General features: G+C 42.1%; 1 protein-coding gene across 1 annotated transcript; it reads right to left on the bottom strand.

Moving 5' to 3' along the window:
* Positions 1 to 5,739: 5,739 nt before the first annotated feature.
* Positions 5,740 to 16,576, bottom strand: LOC310784823 (major histocompatibility complex class I-related gene protein-like; the record flags this gene model as incomplete). Its single annotated transcript, XM_083645863.1, has 6 exons — positions 5,740 to 5,904; positions 6,804 to 6,958; positions 13,015 to 13,320; positions 13,845 to 14,123; positions 14,592 to 14,858; positions 16,567 to 16,576. The coding sequence occupies 6 exons, from the start codon at positions 16,574 to 16,576 to the stop codon at positions 5,740 to 5,742; spliced, it is 1,182 nt and encodes a 393-aa protein (XP_083501989.1).
* Positions 16,577 to 18,096: the final 1,520 nt, after the last annotated feature.

An 18,096-nucleotide genomic window follows, 5' to 3' on the forward strand; every position in this document is an offset into this window, starting at 1 on the left:
GATGCTAGTTGCCAGCAAAAAGGCTATAACGAAGAGATGGTTGAATAAAAGCCCACCGGCTCTGTCAGACTGGCTGAATGTAATGCATAGCATAATGTAATGGAAAAGTTAACATTTGCGCTGAGACTCAAGACTGATGCTTTCGAAATGTATTGGGAGGGATGGGGTGATTTTGTCAAACCGTTGAGAACAGATTTTTGTTGAAAAAAGAGAATGAAGGGAGGTTGATGTATGCTACATGTGTCCATTTTGTATTTTGTTTCTGGTTTGTTGGTTTTTGTATATGTCTTTGTTTTGTGTGTGTATGCCTTGTGTGTTGTAAAGAAAAAAAAAAAAATGAATAGCTCTTGAGAACGGACAGCGATTTCGAGAGCGGACATTGAGAGCGGACATTGAAATGAATTATGGTCACCTACCTTCCTTAGCATAGTAATAATAATAATAAGCATAATAATTGTAATCTACACAATGTACACAATCTACAAAAACATGCAATAATATATCAATCAAACTTTATTTGCAGACTCCACCGTCCAAATAGACATACAGTCACATATAGTAAATAGACATAAAAACACACACCACAACAACAACAAAAAAAAACATTATAAGAGGCGATATATCACATATTAATAAAAAGTGCTTATGCAAATTCAATAAAAGGCATCTAAAGATAAGAACAGTAAATGCCATTAAGATGCCATTTAAAAGTGCTTTATACACATTCTATAAAAGGCACGAATACCAGTGTGTCCACATATAGGATTGGTATCTCACAGAGCTACACCTTGGGTTGGTCAACTGTATAATGAGATCATTCTGGGACCCCTGCAGTCTACATATGAACTTATACATCAGTCTTCTCAGGGTGGCCTGGAAGGTGTTTATCCCTAAATCACAAAAAAGCTTGCTGGCACTACTACCCCTGGGCTTCTTGAGCAGGATTCTGAGACAGTCATTATAAGCAACCTTGAGTTTGCGCAAGCTCTCTTTCTTATATCTCACCCAGAGAGGGGCCGTGTACAAAGGGGTGCAGTAAGCTCTAAACAGGTTCACCTTCACTTCATCAGAGCAGTAGTGAAATTTTCTCACTAACACATTGGCTTGGACATATAGCATTTTTCTCTGTCTAAGCATGTCAGCATCATCCTCCATCTTATCATTGATGATGTGGCCTAGATATTTTACATTGGTACACACAGACAGGGTTTTACCAGACAAATAGAAACCTGGGAAATTAAGATGTTGATCCGCCTTGGTCCTACATATCATTATTACACTCTTTTTGGCATTATACTTGATGTCAAACTTGACCCCATACTCTGAGCATATGTTGAGAAGCTGTTGGAACCCTGCACTACTGGGAGATATAATGGCCAGATCATCAGCGTACATGAAATGGTTGATTAAGGTGTTACCCATTATGCACCCTGTTCTACAACCTCTCAACTGCCTTGACAGGTCATCCATGTACAGGCTGAATAGGCCTGGGGATAGAAGCCCTCCCTGCCGTACCCCATTACCGACTCTGAAGGGAGAGGATGAGATACTCCCCCATTTTACCTGCATAGTCTGCCTGTCGTACCAATATGCCAGGATACGTATGATGCTACCTGGAACACCCCTATGCTTCAGCTTGGTGAAGAGCTTGTGATGATTGACTCTGTCAAACGCCTTAGAGGCATCAATAAAGCCTACCAACATTGTTGAGCCCTGCCCTCTGTACTTTTCTACTGCTTCTTTTAATGCATAAATACACAAATCCGTACTGTGCTTGCTCTTAAAACCGAATTGGTTGTCTGTGGTGCAGATAAGATCCCCAACTCTGTCTATTATTACACTTTCTAGCACTTTAGACAGTATGCTGGCTAGGGCGATGGGTCGATAGTTATCCATACTCCCTACCTTCCCAGCCTTGTCTTTAATGATAGTTACTAAGACAACTGTCAGCATAGCATCTGGCAGGATGCCATGTGTTACCAACCCTGAAAGACAGATGGACAGCAACACAGCAACCCTAGGGCTGGCTAGCTTCAGGTGCTCTGCAGTAATGTTATCCTTGCCACATGCTTTGTTATCCGCTAGTTGCCTTATGGCTTGGGAAATCTCATAGGGGCTGATGTGTACCACTTCCTCCTCTATGTTGCCTGTACAGTAGGGCTAGCTTCTGACACAGTTAAACGGTGTTGTGTTCACATTCATAGCTCATATAATATAATGTATCATATTGTTAATTTCAAGCTCAATTCTTACCCAGAGAAAAGGTACAGCACTGAAAATGTAACAAGCAATAGTTTTTGAAACATCTTTATTTTAAAAGATGAAAAAACCCAGGTGCTTTAGTTCCAAGCTTCAATGCTCCTGGCCAATCCCGGCGCCACAGGGCGTGGTTATTGCTTATCCTATGTGCGAATAGAAATCACGTGACGAGACGAGATAAGCTAGCTAACTGCTACAGCCAGCAAGCAGCTTCTTCTTCAGCGGGAGCTTCCAAAACAGGAAATAACCCAAAAAAATCAACCCAAAAAACCACGTGCTTCCTCTGACTAGTCCGGGTGGGCTTCACACCAGAAATGGGCCGCTCCAGAGTTCGCTTGAGAGCGGACCGAGACCACCTCTCACAGGCGAACCAGAGCGCGGTTTTTAGTCCGCACCAGAGTTCGAGTAGGAGCGTTCACACCGACCCTATGGACCGTACTAAAGGGGAAAGGTCTGATAGACCGGACTAAACAAGGCTGGTGTGAACCCGCCCTGGCTAATAAATCTGTGACTTGAGTCTGACTCTAGTGAAGCCATGCCACTTCAAATAATTATAAACCTAAAGTCATCTTCTGAAGGTTTGGGAGAAAAAATGCACTGTCTTCTCTCATCACATTTTATTATACATTCATCACAGAGCTGAAAGTGCATTAAATATGCAGAGAAAAAAGCTACAGAATAGTAGTAGTACATAAAGCCTTATAGGGCCTATACAATTGGTGGCATCAGCAGCACCTGGGATATTCACCTTATGTTCCAACACAGGGGTCAGCGAGTTACTTCCTATTGTGTTGACACTTCCTGTGACAGTACAGTAGCCTAGTAACCAGGTAAAACAGATGGTGTTTTAAACAGGAAGTCATAACACAACTGGATCAATTAAAAAAAAATATATATATATATATTTTCTGTGTTGTAAACATTGACTGTTGCAAATTTACTTTTCTGTTTTTTATTTTATTTTGGAGGAAAGCTTAATTGAGTAGAAATTAGGTCAGGTTTAATATAAGCATTTTGCTTCTGCCTGAGCCTGTTCAGTCTCTGGTTGATTTGATTTTGTTTATACTGTGATTTTGTTATTTATGATGACTGAATAAAACTACATTACATTACATTACATTACATTACAAGTGGGCGGGGCTACATAAGGTGAATAGGCAATAACATAAAGCCTTATAGGGCCTATACAATTGGTGGCATCAGCAGCACCTGGGATCCTTCTAGCTCTCCAGAAAAAAATGTGAATAGTTCAATTTTATTATTTTTATTTCCCTCGCTAGATATTAGCCGCTGAGAGAATGTATGAGAAAGACTATTTTGATCAGAGGTCTCTCTCTCCTCTCTGTTGCAGCATAGACAGTTTTGCAACACTAATTTATATCTAAGTACTCAGGCTCCTTGGGACCAGATCTCATTAGGCGGGGGGTTCGTGGTATAATGTGCTTTGGGTGGTTTTGGGGTAGTGAAAATGAAGCTGCAGTAGTGTAAAAACACCAGAAGGTGGCAGCACTGTGCTGCAGACACAGCCACCACGACTGAATGCATGGGCTGTCATGTCTGCTGTTTGGAGTAAGAGGCTGTGTTCTTCTCTGTGTGTGTGTGTGTGTGTGTGTGTGTGTGTGTGTGTGTGTGTGTGTGTGTGTGTGTGTGTGTGTATGTGTGTGTGTGTGTGTGTGTGTGTGTCTGTGTGTGTGTGTGTGTGTGTGTGTGTGTGTGTGTGTGTGTGTGTGTGTGTGTGTGTGAGAGAGAGAGAGAGAGAGAGAGAGAGAGAGAGAGAGAGAGAGAGAGAGAGAGATCCCTAATGAAATTAATTCTGCAAATTATCTGAATGGTTTAAAAACCTGAAAAAATCTTACTGAATAAACTTTTGTTGATTGTTCTATTTTGTTTATTTGATGTTATGTGTGACCATATGTCCTGATTTATAAGACCAGGGAGCATGTTGAAAATAAGTGTTCACACTTTTACATGTCTAGCCCTTGGATTTTGTTCTGCTATATCCATAAATAAAATCAATCAATCAATCAATCAATCAATCAATCAATCAAGGAAATGAAACAATTTTGGTGAAAATTAAAGCCAATGTTTCTCTGGTCATAAAAAAAATAACAGAAAAGAAAAAGGCAGTTGGTTCCTATACAGTAGTTTTCTGCACACGCATGGATGACAAGACTGTATAAAAAGGATACTTATTCTAATAGATTATTATAAAAAATACTCTTCCAGCCATCTGTAAAATCAGAATCAGAATTGTCTTTATTGCCAAGTAAATTTACACACAGGCTACAAGGAATTTATTTTGGTGTTCAGTGCATAGCATCAATAAACATAGTAAGATAACTTATGAGAGTAAATGTAAAAGGCAAGTACTGCAAGTCAAGAAGCATCAAATATAAAATACACATGTTCAAAGTACTCTATCACCGCCACCTGTTGCGACAGTAAGTATTGTTTTTCGGCTGCTAGTTCAGTGAGTTTTGCTCGTAGACTGATCAGACTGATACTGTTGGAATCTGTAGACTCTAGTGAAAACAACCAACAACCATAATTACTGCGACCACCACGACATGTACTTTTGTGGCAATGGGGTATTTAGAAACAGATACTCTGGACAAAAATCAATAATATCAAATAGGAACATTTACACAGAGAGAATAATATGTACATATCTTTTATAATCAAAAGTCAAAGCTTGAGGGAGTGAAGGTTTTGCCACCTCAATGATGTGTTTTTGAGTCATGATGGAGATGCATCACTAATGTTCTTTGCTCTGTCCAGATTTTCACTGCTCAAGAATTCAAAATGGATGACATTTCACTCGCAAGCTTCTTCTGCTTCTCCAACATTTGTTAGGAAAACAGCACAGGTGATCAGTTTGAGGGTGTTGTACCTCAAGGAGTTATCTGTGTGTGTGTGTGTGTGTGTGTGTGTGTGTGTGTGTGTGTGTGTGTGTGTGTGTGTGTGTGTGTGTGTGTGTGTGTGTCTCCCTCTCTCTGTCTCTCTCTCTCTTCACTTTGTTAGTACAGATTAAATAGGAGTTCATGCCAAAAAATAGACTCTTTTCATCACAGACCAGAACAGGTGTGTTGTAAAGTGGTCATTCCTTCACTCCTAGACATGGACCCAGTCACATTCCCTAGTCATACTGTACAGAGCGGAGGGAAACTCCAATAAAGCAACATGCATCTATTCTGTACACACCAACCAAATTAAGCACAATTTACAAAGTATGCACCTTTCAATATCACAACTGTACAAAGGTGTTAAAATACAATCCAGGTGTAACTGATACATTTAGGAAATCAGCTGTTGGCACTTGGCACCCAATAATGGAAGATGAACATTTCAAACATGTTGGTAAAAGTACTTTTGAAACAGTATTGTTCCATGATTAAAATTACATTAACAGTTACTACAGTTATTACTCACTTTTGGTGTGAAAATACCTTAAAACCAGAGCTGCTTGAGAGACGAGTCTGTTTATTGGTCCTGATCCATGGTGGCTGCATTGAAGTTCTGGTAGGTGGAGTCTGACGGGAGAGTGAAGTATATTGGCTCTTGCTCTATGGTGGCTGGATTCATGCCCTGGTAGGTGGAGTCTGTCTGGGATCTAGAGGCTGGAGGACTGTTCTCATAGATGACACTCTGTAAAAAATAATATCAAGTTCAGGAAGGTGACAAGGCAGGACAGCAAACACATCAGCGGTAGCCATGGAAATGTATCCTACATCTATCCTGCATTAATACTACACACTGCAACACTGTCTGCATGTTATCTGTTAATTATAATCATTATAAAACATACAGTTGTTCCATTTCAGTCTGCCAACTAGCATAAACAGATGATTGAGAATGAATCTATATAGACAGAGCTTAGTATGTCGTCCCTCCACTAATATATATATATACAGTTTATTATGTATGTGTGTGTGTGTGTATGTGTGTGTGTGTATATATATATACACGCGCACACACACACACGCGCGCACACACACACACACACACACACACACACACACACACACACACACACACACACACACACACACACACACACACACACACACACACACACACACAGCAGACTCTGAAGCAGTCCAGCTTGATCCCTCTTGCTAGTTTTAAATGATTGTTGAGTAAACTGCAGAGTGCCTCCTTGGTTTGCTCTTGCTCACTAGGTTGAATCTCTCCACCTCTGGCACTTTTATGTTTTATGTTCATGTCTTTTGTTACTGGATTCTATTGATTGTTTGGACTGATGATTGTATTTTTGTAAACTGTTGTATGCTGCTGTCTGAACAGGTCGTACTTGTGAATGAGATGTCAGTCTCAATGGGACTTTACCTGTTCAAATAAAAAACATACATGTATATATTGGACTATTCACACCAAAACAGAAAAAGAAAATCTGCACAGCAAATTTAGATTTTGGTGTGAATAGTCCCATAAATATAAACTGATTTGTTTGTTTTTAATTGCCGTGTGATTTATTCACAGGGATTACTCGCTTTTTGTCTGAAAATACAAATACTTTAAAACCGGACCTGCTCAAGCGATGAGTCTGTTTGGTCCTGATCCATGATGGCTGGATTGAGGTTCAGGTAGGTGGGGTCTGGAATGATTGTCAAGTATGTTTGGTCTTGATCTATGGTGGCTGCTTTCATGCCCTGGTAGGTGGAGTCTGGCTGGGATCTAGAGGCTGGAGGACAGTTCGCATACGTGATACTCTGTAAAAAATAATATCAAGTTCAGCAAGGTGACTAGGCAGGACAGCAAACACATCAGCGGTAGGGCTGGGTATTGGCAAGGACCTCACGATACAATACATATCACGATACATGGGTCGCGATACGATTGTATCATGATACATTGCGATACAATACATATTGCAATAAATTGCAATATAGACAATTTACTCAAAATTAAATAATAAAGCTAAAGATACAACACACTGTGTACCACCCAGGTAGTCTAATAATATGTACATCACTTTATACTGATAAGTTAGTGGACAAATTTAGTCAAAACTACTGTGGTATGGTATGGTGTTTATTCTTAATCCCCGAGGGGAAACATGGTTTGCCACCAGAGCGAGTACAGATACATACAAGAAACAGTAACATACAGCACAATAACAATAATACAGTAGAGAGAGAGAGAGCCTCACAATGCAGAGCTAGAAGTGTTCATTAAAGAATTTTACAGAAGCAGGAACAAAATATCTTCTAAATCGCTCAGTAGAGCACCGAGGCATCAAAAGCCTATTGCTAAACGAACTGCGCAGGGCATTAAATACATTAAACAAAGGATGGCCTTCAAAAGAAAGAATAGAGTTCAGTTTTCTCCTTGTTCTCTTGGCTATAATCAAGTAACTGTGTTACTGAATGCATCGATATGGGAAATATCGATACAGTATCGATTAGGGGTGGGAATCACCAGATGCAGAGGCCTGGCATGGCATGGCCTGCAAAAAAATAATAATAATAAAAAAAAATTCAATATCGATACTTGGCGTCCAAGTAGATACAGTATCGGGAAATAAAATATCGCGATATATTGCCGTATCAATTATATTGCCTATAGCCCTAATCAGCGGTAGCCATGGAAACAGTCCTCCATCTTGCATGTATCCTCTATCCTGCATTAATACTACACACTGCAACATTGTTATCTGTTAATTATAATCATTGTAAAAATTACATTTGTTCCATTTCAATCTGTCAACTTACATAAACAGATGATTGAGAATGAATCTATATAGAGTTTAGTATGTCGTCTAGGCTCTGATCCTGTCACTCCCTGCAGGATACGCCAGATCTACTAAACTAAAGGTTTGTACCATGCAGTACAAATCACATTGCAGGGGCTAAAACTGCACTGATTCAAATTCCTCATTTGTAATATGATTACTCACTATTCAAATTAATTTAAATGAATCTTGAGATTTTGAATCTTAAAACCTAAGATGGCGCACAGAGCATTTGCGCCTGCAATCATGGGTCAGCTTCCTATATGCGTGATTACTTAGTGCTGCCTATATGTGTAGAAGTTATGGTGGAAACCATTGACTGTATAATATATGGACAACACGTCTCCACTTCCTACCACTTAAAATGAAGCCAAAATATCTTCTTTCAGCGAGCTGCCATCTTGCTTGTTTGGTTGCCTTTGCATCCAGAGTTTCTGCAGTAAAGTCGGGCAGAGTCGCCGTCTAACGATTTGAGAGTGGCTGTCACAGCTGTCAATCAGCCCTTTTTATATAATCAATTAACTAATTAAAAACAAACTTATTAGAAGAATGAGGACTTGAACATACATCAACATGATAAGAACTACCTAAAATGACAGAAACCATGTTTGTTGAAAATATATTTGACATGTACTTTGATTGACTAATTTGGCTCAGGTCCCGTCCCGGGATGTATGACCCATACCAGCCACCAGAGGGCAATGGAGATCTTTTGTCTTACTTTTTGGGAGGTGACATGATGTCCATATTATATTATACTGTCAAGGGTGGAAACTATGAGAATAAACAGAGATAGAAAGAGTTAAAGTAATTCACCTGCAGGTTTATGGAGTCTGAGTTTCCCCTGGTGGTTGAACCTGTGGAACAGACATTACAAAGCTTTTTATATGTGTGTGTGTGTGTGTGTGTGTGTGTGTGTGTGTGTGTGTGTGTCTATTTGAATTGTAGTAGTGTTGAAGTAGCAACTGAAGGAGAGACAGGGTAGGAAGGTAACTCACCATCACTTTCTCTCTTTTTCTTCCATCTGTAGAGCAGCAGCAGACTGACAGTCAGCAGCACCAAAACAACCGTCACACACACAGCCACGACCAGGAAGTCACCTGGGCGAGAGAGATAGAGGGAGAGTGGGGAAGAGGGGAGAGAGAGGGAGGGAGAAAGACAGAGAGAGACACAGAGAGAGAAAGAGAGAGAGACAGAGAGAGAGAGAGAGAGAGAGAGAGAGAGAGAGGGGGGGTACGCAGGATCAAAAAGATAACATAGTATTATAAATGAGAGGATCATGCTAGATGTGTGTGTGTGTGTGTGTGTGTGTGTGTGTGTGTGTGTGTGTGTGTGTGTGTGTGTGTGTGTGTCTGGATTTCAGCAGCAGTGCGTCCTGGAAGATAATAGTGTGCGACCTTGGCTGTGTCAAGACCAGGGTCTGAGCTGGGCCCCGTTCCAATACCCATACTTGTACTTCTTTCTTGTAGTATGTACTGCCGCTGCCCTCACAAAGTATGGATTGTAGTGTGCAGCATGCATGCAAAATGCATACTATTGGGACACACTACATCTGTCGTCACGTGAGCTTCCTGAACTCCGACCTCTTGCTCACTTCCGCCGACGTCCGCAGCGCCACATTTGAGTTTTTTTTTTTTTTTATTCAATAAACAAAGTCTGGCAGTAACAAACAGTACATTATACAAAAAATTCAGACTAAACATTTACAAAATTGGAACAGACAATCAAATAAACAAAATAAAATAAATAAAGCAAAAACATTAAGTCAGAGATCTAAACAGGAATCAAGATATGCATGTTTTGGTACACACCATGCTTGTTTGGTTTTAACATATTTCAAGGCTTTCTTAAAGTTAATTATCTCATTCATGAACACGCAGCTCAGTCAGTGCGACGTAACTCCAGTAGGTGGCGGTAATGCACAAAAAGTTGTTTGCCAACCGCCATAAAACATTAGAAGAAGAAGAAGAAGACATAACTTCCTGCTGCGCAAAGGATTGTGGGGAAGTTTGGCTGAAGCAGCATGCATCGATGCATACTCCGAAATAGGAGCTGATGTAGTACAACATCCTGGTACTCTTGGCATACTGCATCTGACATACTATGTATTGGGACATACTAAATCTTTTTTTGCCTACTAAATAGTATGGAAGTATGGGTATTGGAACGGGGCCCTGGTCTTGACACATTGTTTCCAGTCCACCATAACATGGCACAATGCCAGAATGTTCACTGGCCACACCTCCTTTTCAGACCGGCACACCCACATGTGCAGGTGAGGACGCAAACCTGGTTCCTATCTAGGCTATCTTGCATGAGCGCACAACCTCAAATTAGCAGGTGCACCGTGCACGGGTTGGAAGATAGCAATGACAGCCAGGGCTAACCCTAACGCAAGTTGCCCCGACCCTGACTCTAAACATTATGACAATTTAGTTTAATTCATGTATAAAACATTTTACATTGTGAAAAACATCACAACATTTTTACAATATGTGTGGAATTGTCTTGTCTCATTTGGAGAGGAGGATTCAGCTCTGGCTGTTGTAGCTGGTGGTGGTGGTGTTGGTGGTGTTGTTGGTGGTGGTGGTGTTGTGGTAGTTGGTGGTGGTGTTGTAGTTGTTGGTGGTGGTGGTGGTGTTGTTGGTGGTGGTGGTGTTGTTGCAGGCAGTTCAGGTGAAGGAAGAGGAACTGTTTAAAGGTGGGGAAAAACATTCCTTTATATAATTGATAAAAAAAATCAAATTCTACCTTCTAACGCTCAGATAATTAAATATAGTAAATATGTCTTTCATAGGGTTTAATTAGTTCCTCAAACCTGGGCAGCAGACAATGAACGTTTCAGTCAAAGACCTTCCTCAGCGTTGAGGAAGGTCTTTGACTAAAACGTTCGTTGTCTGCTGCCCAGGTTTGAGAATAAAGCTGCGTTCACACCGACCTATTAAAGTTTTTCGCTGGCATCTGTTTACATACAAAGTCAATGCAAACGAGCGATTGAGCGTATATTCGCCCGGGAGAAAAATGGCTGGGCGTCCGAGCGACAGAGACAGAGTGATAGGGAGAAAATATGCTCGTCGCCCGAGATTAAATATCCCAACTCGAGCAAAATTACGCTGGCCTCAATCGCTCGCTGTTCAACGCTGACAACAAACCGGATTGACAGCTGATTGACAGGCTGACATGAAGTGAAGACTGTACTACCGGTATAGAGCTTGCGTTAGGAGCACTCTGATAGGCTTGTAAACAACTACGGTGGCTCGTAGTGGACAAATATCATGACATTGCGTCACGTTATAGTCCCCCGATGTCCGTCAATTATTGTGCCTGTTGACGAGCGATTTAAACAGAGCGACAGAGCGATGCCAAAGGGTTGAATCGAGCGACAGAGAGAAAAATAAATATCTCGGTGTGAACACAACCTCTTCATCACGAGGCCTATTTCTTCTGCCTCCTATCCGAAATGACTTACCCAAAATAAATAGAGTATATCTTCACAACTACAAGGGCTGTATGAATAATATTGGCCTCAAAAGAAAGCCAACACCCATGAGATCACTACATAAGTGTCAGAATCAAGATATGTGTTACTGTGTCAGAGTATATTCATCTGGAACACAGCAGAAAATTATTATTTTTATCTCCGCCTAAAAAAACACATTATTTTGAGTGAAAACCACCTTTGAATCATGGGATAGTAGCCCAATTCATCTACGGATTAGTAAAGTAATATCTGATGAGTAACTGTGCAAAAAAAGATGGTAAAAAAGTGAACCTGAGCAGTTTTACAGATGTTTTACCACAAGTAAAAACAGTAAAGGAACGCATCTAGTCTCTTCGTCGCTCTGCGCTCTGCGTAACGTGCGTAATCTCGAAGTTGGACGCAGGTGTGACTGACGCGTTACGCACGTGTATAACTCGGCAACGCATTGGTCGAATTTGATGATCGACACCTCTATCGACTAGTCAGAGTCAGGAGAATCGAGGAGTGGCACCCAAATTCACCTCAGAAACACCAATGACGATCCAGAAGCAAGCGGAAGGAAGTAACCCCAAAGAGAGCATATTGTAGCAAGATGGCACACTCTAGAAACCCTTCCTCTTTATGTAAACATCCAGGCCCTTCGTGATTAATTTCAAACTCACGCAGAGTCATGGAAGTATACAGCGTGTTTTCGAGCTGGAATATAACTTTTGACCACAAAACAGCTAAGGTAAGACATACTTTATGATTTTGATAAGTTTATATTTGCTACGTTTTGGCTGCTAGTTCGCTGAGTTTTCTTTGCACAGAGATGAGGCAGACATATCTGAAATCAGCGGAGTCTCTGCTTTCAAATGACTACTTGATTGTGTGGGTTGCTTGAAGTGGTGAAATTAGCAGAAGCACTAAAGTGGACATACTCTGATTTTGTGTTTTTGTTACATGGCAATATAATCTCTTGGGGGTTGAATTGTGTTTTGTTTGGGTGGCAATGCTTGATAGATTATTTTAGCTGAGTTTCTCCCTGTCATTTTGATATGCTGCAAGTTAAGATTGGTCGTTGCTTGCGTGAGCTAGGAACATCTGAAGTGCACTCATCTCACGCAGCCCCCCGTACAGGGGGCGTTCATATTGAAGAGGCTGGAACAGCGCTCACTGTTGTCTTTTTTTAGCAACGGGTTCCTATCTTGATGAACCCTCAGGGAGCACAGGGAGAACATGCAAACTCCACACAGACAGACCCTTTTGACGAGCCCACCTGGGCGGTAGGCACTGAGGACATGGGGATGGGGACACACCCTCAGCACCCACAATGTTCCAGGCGGGATTCGAACGGAGAACCTTCTTGCTGTGAGGCGACACGACAGCGCTACCACTGCACCACCGTGCCTCTGACTTTTTCTGTGCAGAGCTGTGATTTGATGAAATTGTTGAATAAATTAATTCCTTCATGCTCTGCAAGTCAGGTGTAAGAAGTCAACTAAAAGTGTTTCTCCTCCTCCATCAGCTCTGATCCCAGTCTTACCTGGCTTGTTGGTCTTGATCACTGCTGGGTCCAGTTTGGTGACGATGTCCTCCTTGACACCAGAGAGCTGAAACACACACTCGTACTTCCCCCAGTCTTCAGGTTTGACTGATGAAACGTTCAGCTGAACGCTCGTCTGGAAGGTTCCATCATGGTTGGGGAGGATCTCTCCCTGGTCCATGAGGTCCTGAAGCTTCTCTCCATCTCTCCTCCAGAACAACATGCCTCTGTCAGGGTAGAAACCTGTAGCGTGGCAGGTGACTGGAGAGGAGGAACACTTCTGGAGGAGAGACACCGAGGGAAGAACTGGAGAGAGAGAGGGAGAGGGAGGGGAGAGAGGGAGGGGGTGAGAGAGAGAGGGAGAGAGAGAGAGAGAGGTGAGAGAGAGGGAGAGAGGGAGAGAGAGGGGTGAGAGAGAAAGGGAGAGGGAGGGGGAGAGAGAGGGAGAGAGAGGGGGAGAGAGAGGGGGAGAGGGTGAGAGAAGGGCGAGAGAGGGGGGGGAGAGTGGTGAGAGAGAGAGGGAGAGAGAGAGGGAGAGAGAGGGAGAGAGAGGGAGAGAGAGAGGGAGGGAGAGGGAGAGATGTGAAGACAGAAACAGGGGGGAAAGGGAGACAAAAAGATCTGTGTAAACAGGGAAAAACATGACAGTTGTATATTGTACAACTGTTTTCTGTGTGTGTGTGTGTGTGTGTGTGTGTGTGTGTGTGTGTGTGTGTGTGTGTGTGTGTGTGTGTGTTGGTTCATATTCACTGTCATGTTTCTGTACATTAGAAACGAGACAGATGAACATTGTTGTGTTGATGAAACTACATCAGGTCATGTGACTCTACCTGTTCTCTGCAGAGTGCTCTTCCCATAGGACACATACTTCTTCAGACGATCAATGCAGGTCTGTGAATAATACTCCTTCTCCGCTGCTAAATCAGCTGTGTTCTTATTCCAGCTCTCTGTGGTGATGACAGCCTCTGGTTTAGAAGCGATCCATGTCCATGTTGTCATGTTCAACACCAGCAAGTCTTCTCCATCATAGCCAAACTGATCCAACCCTTTAACTTCTCCTGTCTCATCATCCCATTCACAACCATACATCCTCTGGTAGGTGTGGACACCTGAGAGAGAGAGAGAGAGAGAGAGAGAGAGAGGGCGGGGGTAGAGACAGAGAGACAGAGAGAGACAGACGGAGAGAGAGATACATAAATGTAAATTCTGTTGGTTAATAGGGAGTTAAGCAGACGTTTTAAGTATTTTAGTCTCATCTGTGTGTGTGCGTGTGTGTGTGTGTGTGTGTGTGTGTGTGTGTGTGTGGACTCAACGCCCACGAGAAGTGGCACCAGCGACACCCCCCCCCCCCCCTCGGAGCAAGCGTCATCATCGAACACGATGGACAGCTAAAGATGTGTGTATGTGTGTGTGCACGCGCCCGTGTGCCACCGCGTGCGCACGTGTGTGTGTGTGTGTGTGTGTGTGTGCGTGCGTGCGTGTGTGTGTGTGTGTCAGTGAAGCTACATCTCTCTGCTACTTTACAACAAAGCAGGATGAAAAACATTTCAGCAGAATAAAGTGAAACATAAACAAACCTCCAGTTTGCTTAAAGCCCCGCTTATAGATCTCAATGGTGTTTTTGTAGATCTGCTGGTTCCTCAGACACCTCTCAGTTTCTCTCTTCCAGTACTGTGGATCATCTGCTGTTGCGTTGATCATCCAGTCCTGTTTGGGTTCTGCTCTCTTGGTGTTACTGTCACAGTGAAGCACCTGAACTCCATCAACAAACCAAACCTCCACAAACTCTGGGCTGTTTGTCACTCCAGAGGATGCAGTGTCGAGATACTTCAGGGAGTGAAGCACTGTGGGACAAACAGGGAAGGAACTCAGCTTTATTTACATTTTAAATATATTTGTACACTAACAACACATCAAACAATTTAAATCTCTGTTCAGTGACGATTTAGCCAAATCACTCTTAATTCAATGAATTATGCACTCTTTCAAACCATTCTATAGATTTAAACTCCTTTACAGTGAGCAGCCTCCAGGAGAACTGAACTCACTTTGTGAGATTTATAAACTCACCAGTGGAGTGATGTCAAAAGTGATGTCATAAGTTTGCGCACGCACGCACACACACACACACACACACACACACACACACACACACACACACACACACACACACACACACAATGAGACATTGTGACAAGACTGATCAGTGATGTCACACACACACACACACACACACACACAATGAGGCATTGTGACAAGACTGATCAGTGAGGTCATACGGGGGCACACACACACACACACACACACACACACACACACACAGAGATGATGTCATCAGTGATATCATAACGGGGCACACAGACACACACAAGGAAGCATTGTGACATAACTGATGCAATAACATTTAGTGAAAACACACACACACCCACGCACCAATAAGCAGGCGAGACCACACAGCAATCAGTATAGACCTTATTCGATAACCCCGGATGGCGCCATATTGTTGACAAACCGCAGCCGTAACGTAGTCTGGCCGAACGTAGCACCAGTTATTACTTCGTCAAACAGAAGTGATGAAAAAATAATTTTGGTCGGAGGTGCGGACTGTGACAGTAAAATTATTGATTGATTGCTTAGTAAATGGTTGTTGATCATTATCGACTCTGTTCCATACATTGAGATACATAAAAATGGAGAGAGGATCTCCATCTCCTGCCTGTATTGTCTATTGAAGCCAAAATCAAGTCAGATCAAGAGAACCAGAGTCTGCGCAGTAGCTCCGTTGATTTAGAACCTCTGAGAGCTCCCCGCCCCTCTGAACTTTCTTATAGAGCTGCTGTTTCTAGAATGCGCACAGTGTGTTGTGTATTTATATACAGTCTAGCTCTGTAAATATGACACTTTAAGTTGTAATATTTTTTGTCTCGCCAAAAGTAACCAGGAAGATTCCCACTATGAGATCAGTTTATCAAAATGACGCCTGTACGAAAATCAGATTTTTCGGAGATTGAGTTGTATCAGCCAGACAAGTCAGACCTCCGGGCTGCTCTCAGCCCGTGCTCTGAGAGCAGCCCGGAAGAGGAGCATCTCAGCCTGGAAGAGGAGCCAGGGCTGCTCTCTGCCTCTCACTGGAGGAAATGCTGTTGATTATAGCCTAATGTTTCCGTGGCATTTTGATTAACTTTATGATTTAATTCCTTTTGGAGCAAATGTTGGTTTAACAAATCTAACCGTGAGGCTACGTTGTTGTACCCCCCCGGTACAGTGTGGGTAGGGCAGCCAAACCTAATTTGTCCAGTGCATGAGCCAGGCTGCCTGGTCTATTCTCTGACTCTGTATATCCCACTAACTGAGCTATATCTTATTTATGCCAATGGTAAATCGTTACTAAGAGAGGAGCTTGTGAAGAACGAACATCCCCACAGTCAAAGCATTTCCCCGAGATGCATATAAAAACGTTTGTTGCTTTAATAGCCTACAAAAAATAAAACCTGTTTGTATGTGATGCTAACCCGGTAGCGATGAGCAAATGGCTGGTGGTTTAATGTGTACTAGGCCTCATCTTATACCCGGGACGGGAGTTAACGTTATACAACACATTTCCTGTCAGTTGGACAACCTGGTCAGTTCTGAAAATATGTCTATTATTGTGTTATTCTGCAGCTATCGTTATCGGTTGTTAAGTTATAGTAATATGAAAAACAGCCGACTAGCGCAAGCAGCTAATGCTAATGCTAGCCTGCATATTAAAACCATTGTGTACCTATAACGTAGCTGGAGTAACTCATAAAACACATATTTTCTGAACTTACTTCAGTCCCCAACCAACGTTAATTCCTCGCGCACCTTTCTCAAAACAATGTTATTTTTTATTGCGGTCCATTGATGTCTGGTAGCCAGCACAGCCAAACCATGAGCCACCCGACCTCCAGGGAGCGTTAGATAACATGAAGCCGTGTGTCTTGTCTATGACGATAGATCTATAATATGAACAGCCTGTCCAGCCAATGACTGCTTGAGACTGGCTGCCACAGCTGTCAATCATCCATTTTTATCCCTTTTTATATGTCATATATTCCTGTATAGGGAGATAACATGTATTAGTCCATGGGCCAAGGCAAAAATCGGTACCACCTGAGGTGACCGCACGATTTTGTTATTTTTGTCTTCCTACATGTCTCTAGTTTATATTTTGGTATGATAACCCTGCCGATTTGGTAGCTTAAGGATAGTTATCACTCTGTAAACAAACCTACCCCCATATAAATGACAAAACCCTGATTTCTGTGTATTAGTCCAGATGATATGTGAAAATGATGTTCCCTTTTTCTAAAGCATGAAACTTGGTACGCTTATAGTTTGGGCCCCTGTACATTTTCAGAAATTGAGCCATCGCAAAAATGCCTTGTGGCGGCCATTTTAATTCTCCCATAAGCAAATTATGTAGTTTGCATCATATCTCCTGAACCACACATGCTAACACTGAAAAGAAGATGTCTATCCCAACGTTTTCATGATCAAGGATTACAATGATACCATATAGAACATCATAAACTGTTAAAGTGACTAATCAATGGTGAATTCGATGACGTTGTGAGAAGGAAATTAAAGTATCTGATAACCGATGCTATAACTTCAAAGCCATGACCATTCTCTGACTAAGATGTTTTGATGAGTGATTTGACTTATATAGACCTTTTGTTAAAATAGCACCCAGGTCCCTCCTAAAGATCCTGGGATTTTCTTTGCCAGATGGCCAAATCCAAGATGGCCACTGGCGCCATGTTGAAAAATTGAAGCACATAGAATAATGTATGAAGACACTTTTCGGTGTAAGTCAACCACGAGGAATCCGATTCTGACATCAGTTTGACATTATGGCATCATTTTGACCCAGAATTCCAAGATGGCTGCCATCCAGTATTGTGGAAATGTAACTTTTGAATGGCAAGGTATACTGTGCGTTTGGGGTTTACCACAAGGAAGGAGATTAACAATGGTGGATGTTTTGGGAGTCATTTCAGAATTATGTTAACTGAAAAGATGTTAATGTCAACACCCATTTTACCTTGGTACTGCTGT

This window comes from Poromitra crassiceps (assembly GCF_964638095.1).
Source record: "Poromitra crassiceps genome assembly, chromosome: 11".
Lineage (NCBI taxonomy): Eukaryota > Metazoa > Chordata > Actinopteri > Beryciformes > Melamphaidae > Poromitra > Poromitra crassiceps.